General features: G+C 73.6%; 2 protein-coding genes across 5 annotated transcripts; one reads left to right on the top strand and one right to left on the bottom strand.

The window, feature by feature from the left end:
* Positions 1 to 530: 530 nt before the first annotated feature.
* On the top strand, positions 531 to 3,798 carry SIRT6 (sirtuin 6). Its single transcript, XM_062185020.1, has 8 exons — positions 531 to 641; positions 1,702 to 1,829; positions 1,954 to 2,136; positions 2,219 to 2,278; positions 2,524 to 2,619; positions 2,718 to 2,798; positions 2,967 to 3,090; positions 3,164 to 3,798. The coding sequence occupies exons 1-8, from the start codon at positions 576 to 578 to the stop codon at positions 3,458 to 3,460; spliced, it is 1,035 nt and encodes a 344-aa protein (XP_062041004.1). The 5' UTR covers positions 531 to 575; the 3' UTR covers positions 3,461 to 3,798.
* Positions 3,799 to 4,298: 500 nt separating this feature from the next.
* Positions 4,299 to 9,486, bottom strand: CREB3L3 (cAMP responsive element binding protein 3 like 3). Of its 4 annotated transcripts, none has more exons than XM_062185030.1 (10): positions 9,348 to 9,486; positions 8,978 to 9,106; positions 8,586 to 8,862; positions 7,973 to 8,094; positions 6,700 to 6,837; positions 6,235 to 6,341; positions 5,556 to 5,624; positions 5,221 to 5,305; positions 5,023 to 5,122; positions 4,299 to 4,863 (listed from the first exon to the last, which is right to left on the bottom strand). In XM_062185030.1, the coding sequence occupies exons 2-10, from the start codon at positions 9,104 to 9,106 to the stop codon at positions 4,550 to 4,552; spliced, it is 1,341 nt and encodes a 446-aa protein (XP_062041014.1). In that variant the 5' UTR covers positions 9,348 to 9,486; the 3' UTR covers positions 4,299 to 4,549. The 4 variants fall into 4 exon arrangements, with proteins under 4 accessions (XP_062041014.1, XP_062041017.1, XP_062041015.1 ...); XM_062185033.1 differs by having other exon boundaries at positions 6,700 to 6,834; XM_062185031.1 differs by having other exon boundaries at positions 9,266 to 9,358.
* Positions 9,487 to 9,898: the final 412 nt, after the last annotated feature.

The following is a 9,898-nucleotide window of genomic DNA, read 5'->3' as shown; positions in this document are numbered from 1 at the left end:
CACGGGCTGCCCTGGGCACCTCAGCCAGCTCCTGGCCTGCCTCCTCCAGGAAGCCTTCCAGGATGCCCCAGGCTGGGTCAGGGGCTCCCTCTGAGGCCCCTCACACAGTAGGCGCGCAACATGCGTCTTAAAGCGAGTCATCAAGGCCACGGGCCCAGGGACCAGGCGCGGTGTCACCTGTCCAGCTGCCGACTGGCCAATCCCCCGGATAGGATTGGGCACCACAGAGCGCCCCCCGGGGACCCTAACTGCATGGAGTCCAGGGCACATCTTCATCAGGTTCACTAATCTTTAAAAAGGGCAAGGGGGCCCCGATCGCTGTGCGCCCCCATTTCGGGGCCACCTCTCACGCGGGCAGCCGCTGCAGCTCCCCGCCCCCAGCCCACAGGCTTGCAAAAGCCGGGCTCCCTCACTGCCAGTACTTAACATGGCGTCCGCGGCGTCAGCGAGACGCGCGCGCATGCGCTGGCAGGCGCGTCCGGCATCGCGGCCCCGCCTTCCTGCCCGCCCATCCCGTTTCCGGCGGAAGCCGCCTCAACAAGGGAAACTTTATTGTTCCCGCCCGGGCGGCCAGGATGTCGGTGAACTACGCCGCGGGCCTGTCGCCGTACGCAGACAAGGGCAAGTGCGGCCTCCCTGAGGTGAGCGTGGCCGCCCCCGGGGGGCCGCGGGCGGGGCGCTGTGGGAACACCGAGAGGCGCCAGGCTGGACAATGGGAGGGACTTCCCAGGGGGCGGGGGCGGGAAGTGACCCCCGCGCGCCGGGCACCCCGAGCGCGCCGGCCGGGGGGCTGGGCCTGGGTCCCCGGGGTGATGGGGAGGGGGCACGAGCTGGGAGTCGGCCGGGAGGGCGAGCGGGGCGACCCCCGGCTTCTCCACGCCCCCCCCACTTCCTCCTGGGTCTCCACGCCCCCTTCCTGTGAATCGGGGTGGGAGGGGGCGAGGAGGGCCCCCTCCCCGGGAAGGCCGGCCCCGCCCCGGGTGCCGGCGGGAGCCCCAGGCCTCGGGCTGGTGTGGTTCCTGCTGTTCCGGAACTCTGCGGGCACCTGTTGTGGGCCGGGGCCGGGGGCTGGGGCTGGGGGCCGGGGGCCGGGGGCTGGGGCTGGGGGCTGGGGGCCGGGAGCCGGGAGCTGGGGGCCGGGGGCCGGGGCTGGGGCCGGGGGCCGGGGGCCGGGGGCCGGGGGCTGGGGCTGGGGGCTGGGGGCCGGGAGCTGGGGGCCGGGGGCCGGGGCCGGGGGCCGGGGCTGGGGCCGGGGGCCGGGGGCCGGGGTCGGGGGCCGGGGGCCGGGGGCCGGGGGCTGGGGGCCGGGGGCCGGGGGCCGGGAGCTGGGGGCCGGGGGCCGGGGGCCGGGGTCGGGGGCCGGGGGCCGGGGGCCGGGAGCTGGGGGCCGGGGGCCGGGGGCCGGGGGCCGGGGTCGGGGGCCGGGGTCGGGGGCCGGGGGCCGGGAGCTGGGGGCCGGGGGCCGGGGGCCGGGGGCTGGGGGCCGGGCCCGGAGCCTGGGGGCGGGGCGAGCCATACGAGCAGCTGGCACTGCAGTGGGGGCACAGACAGGGGGCGCACTGACACCAGTCCAGTTGGTGGGGCAGGGCGGCGCGGGGGGGGGGGCACAGCCTGTGCAAAGGTCCCGTGGCCGGCGGCGGCGCAGAGGCGGGGAGGGGGCCGCCCCGCTCCAGCTGCGCCCTCCGCGCCCCCGCCCGCCAGATCTTCGACCCGCCCGAGGAGCTGGCGCGCAAGGTGCGGGAGCTGGCGGGGCTCATCTGGCAGTCGGCCAACGTGGTGTTCCACACGGGCGCGGGCATCAGCACGGCCTCGGGCATCCCCGACTTCAGGTCAGTGGGCGCGGGGGGGCAGGTCGAGGCAGGGCAGCGCCCGGGTCACCCTGGGTGCCGCCAGCCCCGCCCCCGAGCCCCCGGCCCTCTGCCCAGGCCTCCCTCTCCCTCTGCGCCACCCCAGGGGCCCCCACGGCGTGTGGACCATGGAAGAGCGCGGCCTGGCGCCCAAGTTCGACACGACCTTCGAGAGCGCGCGGCCCACGCAGACGCACATGGCGCTGGTGCAGCTGCAGCGCGTGGGCCTCCTGCGCTTCCTGGTCAGCCAGAACGTGGACGGGCTGCACGTGCGCTCCGGCTTCCCCAGGTACCGCTTTGCGGGAGCAGTGCCGGCAGGCTTCCCGGAGGCGGGGGCCTCGTGCCGGAGCCTCTGTCTGCCTCTCCCGCAGGGACAAGCTGGCCGAGCTGCACGGGAACATGTTCGTGGAGCAGTGCGCCAAGTGCAAGACGTGAGTGCGGGCGGGGCGGGGCGGTCCGCAGTCCGTGGAGGCCAAGTCCAGGGCCGAGGGCCGCCCCAGACCCAAAGCCCCTGTCTGAACTCCTGCGGGGCTCGGGGGCCATAGAGGGAGCTGGGCCCAGCCTCTCCCCTAGAGCAGGTGGCTCCAGGCGCCCAGGGACCCCGGGAGGGGCCAGGCCGCCTGCTCCGGGGGTCCCGGGCCGCGCCCCCACCTCCCGCCCGCCCCTCCCCGCGCAGGCAGTACGTCCGGGACGCCGTGGTGGGCAGCATGGGCCTCAAGGCCACTGGGCGCCTCTGCACCGTGGCCAAGGCCCGGGGGCTGCGGGCCTGCAGGTGAGCGCACCCCCCCCCCCCGCCTCCCCTCCCCGCCCGCCCCCCAGCCGCCCCCCCCCCCCCCGGCTTCATCGCTCCCCACCCGCTCTGCCTTGCAGGGGGGAGCTGAGAGACACCATATTGGATTGGGAAGACGCCCTCCCCGACCGGGACTTGGCCCTCGCCGATGAGGCCAGCAGGTCTGACCCCTGCCTCCCCACCCCCACTGCACCCCCCCCCGCACGCGCTCACAGTGAGGGGGGGGCAAACGGGGAGACACAGCCAGCAGCAGCCCCGAGCGGGGGTCTTGGGTGAAGTCAGGGAGGGCTACCTGGAGGTGGCGGCCCAGCAGCCGGCTCCCTCCCCAGGAACGCGGACCTGTCCATCACCCTGGGGACCTCGCTGCAGATCCGGCCCAGCGGGAACCTACCGCTGGCCACCAAGCGCCGCGGAGGGCGGCTGGTCATCGTGAACCTGCAGCCCACCAAGCACGTAGGTGCCGCCCCGCCCCCCGGGCCCCCTTGGCCACCGCCGCCCCGCCTCACCCCTCTGCGCCCCCCCGCAGGACCGCCACGCAGACCTGCGCATCCACGGCTACGTCGATGACGTCATGACGCAGCTCATGAAGCACCTGGGGCTGCCGATCCCCGCCTGGGAGGGGCCCCGTGTGCTGGAGCGCGCGCTGCCACCCCTGCCCCGCCCGCCGGCCCCCCTGCTCGAGCCCCGCCCCCTGCTCAACGGCTCCGCCCCCAAACAGGAGCCCCTGGGGGAGCCCCAGCGCAGCCCCAAGCGGGAGGCCCCGGACAGCCCCGCCCCGAGCCGGCCCCAAAAGCGGGTGAAGGCGGAGGCCGACCCCAGCTGACCCCAGCGGGCAGTGGGGAGCGGGGCGGGGGGCTCTGTACGGACTCGGACGGCCGGGCCTGGGGCCGCCCCCCCCCCCGTGCCGTGTGCGCGCTGGGGCCCTGGAAGGAGCTGGCCCTTTCCCGAGGGCCACCCTCCCAGCTCCAGCCCAGACACAGCGGACGCCCCCTGCCCCGGGGACCCCTCCCCCACGCCAGCCCCGACCTCCGCTCCGGGCTCAGGGACCCTCCCGGAGCGGAGCAGCCCGCCGCGGAGACCCTGGCTTCCTCCAGGCTTCCCCAAAGGGCGTGGACGCAATAAAGGCAGGAGCTCTCCGGCCCGGAGTGGCTCGGACCCTCGATGTGCACCGGGGCTGTGTGGTCCCGGGGAGCCCCCGCCCCGCCGCCGCCTGTCCCGGCCGCAGTCGCGCGGTCTCCGTCGCTGTCTGCCCACCCCCGCGTGTCTGAGCGCGGCTGCACCTGCGCGTGGTCCCATTACGAGAGGCCCGGGTCCGGGTTTCCACCTGCCCACAGCTGGGAGGGCTTGAGCCTCGGCTGCTCCTCCTCCCTTGAGATGGGTGGGGTGGGCTGCCCGGCCCCTTCCTCCAGGAAGGCCGCCCACGGGGCCTGAGCCGGCACTGCTGCCTCCCTGGGCGCCCATCGGCAGGGGGCTGGACTCAGGAGGAGCCGGGTGTGGGCGAGGGGGCGTGCGGGCGTCTTCGCGGCTGGTCCCCGACGCGGACCCTCCGAAAGCCTCGCCTCCCCCTACCCCCCCCCCCCACTCCAGGCCCCGACGGCGACGCGCGCCCGCCGCCGCTCTCCAAGGTCCTGACGCTGCCCGGCTCCGCTCCCAACACCCGCTGTGTCAAAATACTTTATTAAGGAACAAGGCATCTTAGAAAAGAGGGGCGGGCGTGCGCCCTGGCGGCGTCGGGGCCGGGGTCTCTGCAGCCGCGGCCGCTTTCTCCTCCCACAGGGCGAGGGAGGCCGGAGCAGTCGCTGTGCAGGCGCTGCCGCGCGGGTCCGACCCAGGCTGCGCGCAGAGCCGCCCCTGGGGCTTCGTCCTGGCGCCTCCGCTCCAAGGCCTGGCGGGGGTCCGGCGCGCGGGGCGCTCACAGCTCGCCCCCGGCCGCCTCCAGCCCCGCGCGGCCAGCGCTGAGCACCGGCTCGGGCGCCACCCAGTCCAGCAGGGTGGCCGGGCCCAGCCCCTCCCCGGAGTCCCCCAGAACCAAGGTGGAGTTGTCCATCGGCCCCGTGGAGCTGTCCAGCGCCTTCGGGTCCTGGAAGCCCCAGTCCTCCCCGGGGCGGCCTGGAGACCCTGGGTGGGGCGCGCTGGCCTCGGGCTGGGGGCCTGGGGCTTCGGAGCCTGGCGCCGCGTCGGGGGCCACGCGGGCCGCAGCCTCGTTGTGCAGCGTCCTGGAGAAGACTGGGGTGGGAGCGGGGCTTAGGGCCGGCCCTCCCCTAGCCGCCAGCCTCGGGGCACAAGAGCGCAGGGGTCTCCTCCCTCTCCCCCAGGGCCCAGGATGGGCGGCGGGGGGATGCCCACGGTGGCCGCAAGAGAGGAGCTTTTGGGGGCGGTGCCTACCTCGCAGGGGCGCGAAGTCCCCGGGGCTCTCGGCTTTGCTGGGGGTGGCGAAGGGGCTGATGGACGGGAGGACGATGAGGGCGAAGGAGAGAAGCAGCACCTGGCGAGAGGGGGCGGGGTCAGCGGCCCTGCGGCCCAGCCCCCAGCCCCGGAGCCCCGCCCCCGCCCCAGCCTGCGGGCGGCCCGGGTCGGACTCACCGCGATGCAGGTCCCGGTCTGTGCGGACTTCCCCGCGGACTGTGCCACAGTGGCCTGGAGCTTCCTCAGCTGCTCCAGGAGAGACCTGGGGGGCGCGGGGCGGGGAGTGGGCCTGGCTCTGCTTCCCAGAACCCCCAGCCTCGCCCATAGCCGATTTCTCGCCAGTCCCTCTCTTTGGCTCCCCGGTGAACTCCTCCACACCCTTCAAAGCCCCAAGTCCAAGTCCCCTGATCTATTCCGCCTGCCTCCTTACTCCCCTCCACTCTTTTCTCTCCTCGTCCCGCGGAGGCTCTGGGGCCCCGCCCCCGGCCTCGGCCCCGCTGAACACGACTCACAAGTTTTGCTTCTCGAGGTGCAAGACCTTTCTCTGCAGCTCCTGGTTCTGGGCGGTGCAGGCCGACATGCTGCGGGGCGTGCACAGTGTCACCGGGGCCGCCTGTCACCTGCCTGGCAGCCCCCACCCCCGGGCAGAGGGGGGAGGCTGGGCGGGGCCGCCGGACAGGCGCGCCTGTCTGCTGGCTCCCGGGCCTGCGACAGCGGTGACATCAACCCCGGATCAAAAGGCCGGCTGAAGCCGCCGCCTGCCACGCCCACATCCCATAAGGGCCTGAGTTCGAGTCCCGCGTCCCAGGCAGCTCCCTGCGCATGTGCAGCCGGCAGGGCTCAAGGGCTGGGGTCCCCGCCGCCCACCTGGGAGCCCCGGCCCGGCCGTCATGGGCATCGGGGAGCGAACCAGCCGGTGGAAGACCCACCTTCCAAATGGACGGGTAGATGATGGACAGACATGACAGGCAGGCGGAGGACAGAGCACAGATACATGACAGACAAGATGGGCACATGGTTGGCGGATGGGTGATATTGACAGCTGATAGACGGTAAGGATTGACACATGATTGGCAGATGGGCGATTGACAGCCAAAGGTGTTACATAGCCGGCCCGCCCCTCCCGAAGCTGCGGTCACCCAGGTGCGGGGGCCACGCCGCCCGGCCCGAGACGTCAGCCGGTGACCTCACCGCGTCTCCAGCCCGTCGATGTACTCCTTCTTCTTCTTGCGGCTTTCCTGCGCCGACTGCTTGTTGCGGATCTTCCTGCGGATTTTCTTCAGCACCCGCTCCTCGAACTGCGGGGCGCGCGGGGCCGGAGCTGAGCGGGCCTGACCTCGACCCCCAGGGCCCCCCGCCCCGGGCAGCCCCGATCCCCGCGGGCTCCGAGCAGACGCGGCGCAGGGCGCCCCCTGGCGGCCACGCCTGGGCGCCGCCCGCCTCGGGCCCGGCGGTCCTGAGACCCTAAACCTGCCCGTTGAACGCTGATCAGGTGCAACCCGGCCACGTCCGGCCTGAGACGGAAGTCCCCTCCTGGGGGCAGGTGGCCCCCTCCCCGGTGGGTTGCTCTGGCTCCCTTGTCCAGGGGCAGCTGGGCTGAAGGTGGACCCCGTGGACGGGGGAGACTGGAGGCGCCAGGACCCCGCCGCGGCTCACCTTGGTCAGGGGCAGCTGGGACGGCAGGGTGACGCCCTCCTTGGCCAGCAGCTTCTTCTCGTCCTCGGTCAGCACCAGGTCCTGACAGCGCCCAGAGCCGGGGCCCAGCAGGCGCGGGGCGGCCAGCGGGTGCTGCTGCTGGGGACGAAGCAGGCCACTGAGGGGCAGCAGGGAGCCGGGCGGCCGCTGGGGGGCGGCAGAGGCTGGGACACCGTGGCCGGTGCCCTGCGGGCGCTCCCTGGGCCGCAGGGCTGGGAACGGCCCCGCCCCGGCCCTGAGCGCCCGTCCAGCCCCACGGGTGCCCAGTTCCGCCCACAGCCGCCGGGCGGGCGGTCCCTGGGCACCGCCCGAGGGTCCGGGCGTGCACACTGCGCCAGCAATGGATGGGCGCCACGGAGGCAGCCTGCGCGCCCAGGTCACAAAAGGCGTGGCTTGGGGCCGGGGCAGAGAGGCCAGCGCGCACTTCCAAGGACCCCGCAGTCCACGCCCGAGCGCCTGGGTTCGAGTCCCGGCTCTGCACCTGATGCCAGCTCCCTCCGCGTGCGCACCCTGGGAGCCGCAGTGCGGGTCAAGCGCCTGGACCCTGCACCTGCGTGGGAGCCCCGGATGGAGCTCCTGCTCGGGCACTTGGGGAGTGACCCAGCAGGTGGAAGACCTCTCTCTCTCTCTCTCTCTCTCTCTCTCTCTCTCTCTCGCAAGGCAGCGTCACGGAGAGGGGGAGGGGCCCCCCGCAGACGGCCGCAGTGGCCGGGGGCGCTGTCCAGGGGCGGTCTCGGCGCCGTCCCTCCCGGCCGCACTGGACTTTGTCACCTCTGCCGCGGCCCCGCCCTCCTGTCCCCGTCCCCCTCCCCCGTGCGGTGTCACAGCCCAGCCCCAGCCCCGTGTCCGTCTGCACGCCCACGTCCAACCCGCCGCGCGCACCAGGGGCTGCGGCGGGGTCCGGGGAGCGAGCCGTGCGCAGAAGCCACGCGTGCGCGCCCGGAAGCGCCAGCCGTCAGTCGCTGGGCTTCAGGAGAGCTCCCATTTCACGCGTTTAGGATCCGCCAGACATACAGCAGGCGCTGGCTAAATGCTTGTTTGTGTTTGTTTTTTTAACCAGAGCAGTTCCTATGCTGCTTTGCCCTCCGCCGGCCCCAGCCCAGGAGACAGGACGCGCTGCCTTGCTCTGTGCCGGGCGCCGGGCACCAGGCACATCCCAGCCACACTGTGCCCCTCAGTCTTCCCGTCTCTGAAATGGGCCCATGGAGGGGCCCCGGGTGGGGGAGGGGCTCACCAGGTCCCCGCCGCCGCCGCCGGAGAGGAGCAGGTCTTTAACCGTGAGTTCGCAGCGAGCGGACACGTCAGCCTGCCGGGCGGGCGCCTCCGTGTAGGGGCCGGTGGCCGGGTTCCACATGTCTGGCCAGGGCAGGCGGGGATGGAGACAGACGGTGATGCGAGTCGAGCTCCTGCCCCCCCACCCCCCCCCCCGCCTCCGCCAGGCAGTCTCCTAGGATTGACTCTCTCTCGGCTGAGCCCGGAGGTCCCCAAAGCCAGTGCCTCAGTCTCCCGCCTTGTAAGGCGAGAACCCACATGGGCAGGCCGGTCTGTCCCCAGGACGTGGTCAGGGCGCCCACTGCCACCCCAGGGGACAGGGGCTGGTGGCTTCCAGGCCGAGGGGGTGGAGCTGTGTGGCCTTGGGTAAGTGACTTCGTCTGGGCACAAAAGGTGCCCTGGGGGCCAGGGGTTCTGGGTAAATCATTACGGATCTCGGATCTCACTCCCTCGGGGACAAGGATGGGGCCTCCCGGGCGTCCCTGGACTTTGTCTGTGTTTAACCTCAGCGGGACTCAGTGGTACCATCTGGAAAATGGGCTCAGACCAGCTCCGGGGAGGGGCACAGAGCTCACCCAGGTCGATGGTCACGGAGGCTTCCAGCACCTGGGGCCCCGGAGCCCGGGCCGGGCAGGGGGCACCGCGCTGGCAGGAGAGGCGGGGCCCTGCGTGGGGCCCGGCGGGGCCGGCGGCTGGTCCGCCGCGGGGCGGGGTGTCTGGGGGCTCCGAGGGTAGATCGTCGGAGATGCCGCTGTCGCTGGCCGCGGGCGACCAGAGTGGGGAGCCGGGCACGGAGTCGCCCGAGCCCAGGACACAGCTAAGGAAGTCGTCCGGCTGGAGACCCGGCAGCACCTGGGGGGGGGGGGGGAGCAGGATGGAGGAGGGGCTGGGAGGCCCCGGACGAGCGCCCCCACCCCTGGGACACGGCCCCCGCCCCCGCCCGCCGCCCGGGGCCGCGGCCGCCCACCTGGTCCCCGGCGCCCGCCCAGCCCTCGCCCAGCTCCACGCGTCTCAGGACGCCGTCCTGGTGGTCGAACAGCAGGTCCAGGAGCTCCAGGCTGCCCAGGGGGGCCACGGCACAGGCAGGCGACGTCATCTGGGGGCAGGGGCAGGCGTGAGGGTCCTCGGCCCCCTGCTCCGTCCCCAGGCAGGGTGGGTGACTCCGGCCCCCCGCTGTCCACCTGCACCTGTCCCGAAGCGCCAGCGCCATGCCCGCCGGTCCCCCGCGCTCGCTGTGCGGCCTCAGCCTTCCCACCTGTGCAAGGGGACGGGGCTTCCTCCCAGCTCCCAGCGCGGCCCCCGCCCACCCACCGCGGGGCCCCCGTCCAGCTCAGCACCTCGGCAGTTCTATCCCCATGCAGGGGCCCGGGCAGCTCTGGGGCCTCCGGCCGCTCCGCAGGTCTCTGCAGCGACCCGGGGGCCACCCCCCAGCCAGGGCTCCCCGTCCCGCAGCCGCCAGCCCACCCGGCGTGCTGATTGGCGGACCGGGCAGACGGACAGGGCGAAGGGCCAGTGCCAGCAGGGCAGGCTGGGGGAGGGGCGGGGACCGTTATCTCCAGCTTGCCGTGGGCAAAGGCCACAGCCTGGGGTACCGCGCAGGGCTGCCGTGACCTCTCCCCTACTTCCATCAGGCTACCGGGATGGGGCCTGTCCGCTCCCAGGACACGAGGTCCTGTCCCACGCCGAGCCGACCCCCTCCTGCCCGTCCTCTGGGCCCAGCTCACACCTAGCTCCAGCCCAGCCAATCCAGGACACTCGTGCTTTCTAGAATCTTCCACGGTTCGTGTAGCCAACACGCATTCCCGGAGTTGGTCATGTTTCCACCCCAGGGCTCCTGCACCTGTTTCCCTGGGCCCGGATTCCGCCCGCCTCCCCCAGGCTTGCAACA

This window comes from Lepus europaeus, unplaced genomic scaffold (genome assembly GCF_033115175.1).
Source record: "Lepus europaeus isolate LE1 unplaced genomic scaffold, mLepTim1.pri SCAFFOLD_229, whole genome shotgun sequence".
NCBI lineage: Eukaryota > Metazoa > Chordata > Mammalia > Lagomorpha > Leporidae > Lepus > Lepus europaeus.
Note: the sequence above shows the minus strand (reverse complement) of the source record. Positions and strands in the feature narration are given on the sequence as shown.

Coding starts and splice junctions, on each gene's coding strand:
- SIRT6 (XM_062185020.1), top strand. CDS start 576: ATGTCGGTGAACTACGCCGCGGGCCTGTCGCCGTACGCAGACAAGGGC. Junction 2,279..2,523: donor CAGTGCGCCAAGTGCAAGAC/GTGAGTGCGGGC, acceptor CTCCCCGCGCAG/GCAGTACGTCCGGGACGCCG. Junction 2,620..2,717: donor CGGGGGCTGCGGGCCTGCAG/GTGAGCGCACCC, acceptor TCTGCCTTGCAG/GGGGGAGCTGAGAGACACCA.
- CREB3L3 (XM_062185030.1), bottom strand. CDS start 9,106: ATGACGTCGCCTGCCTGTGCCGTGGCCCCCCTGGGCAGCCTGGAGCTC. Junction 6,342..6,699: donor CCCAGCTGCCCCTGACCAAG/GTGAGCCGCGGC, acceptor CGCGCCCCGCAG/TTCGAGGAGCGGGTGCTGAA. Junction 5,123..5,220: donor AGACCGGGACCTGCATCGCG/GTGAGTCCGACC, acceptor CCCTCTCGCCAG/GTGCTGCTTCTCTCCTTCGC.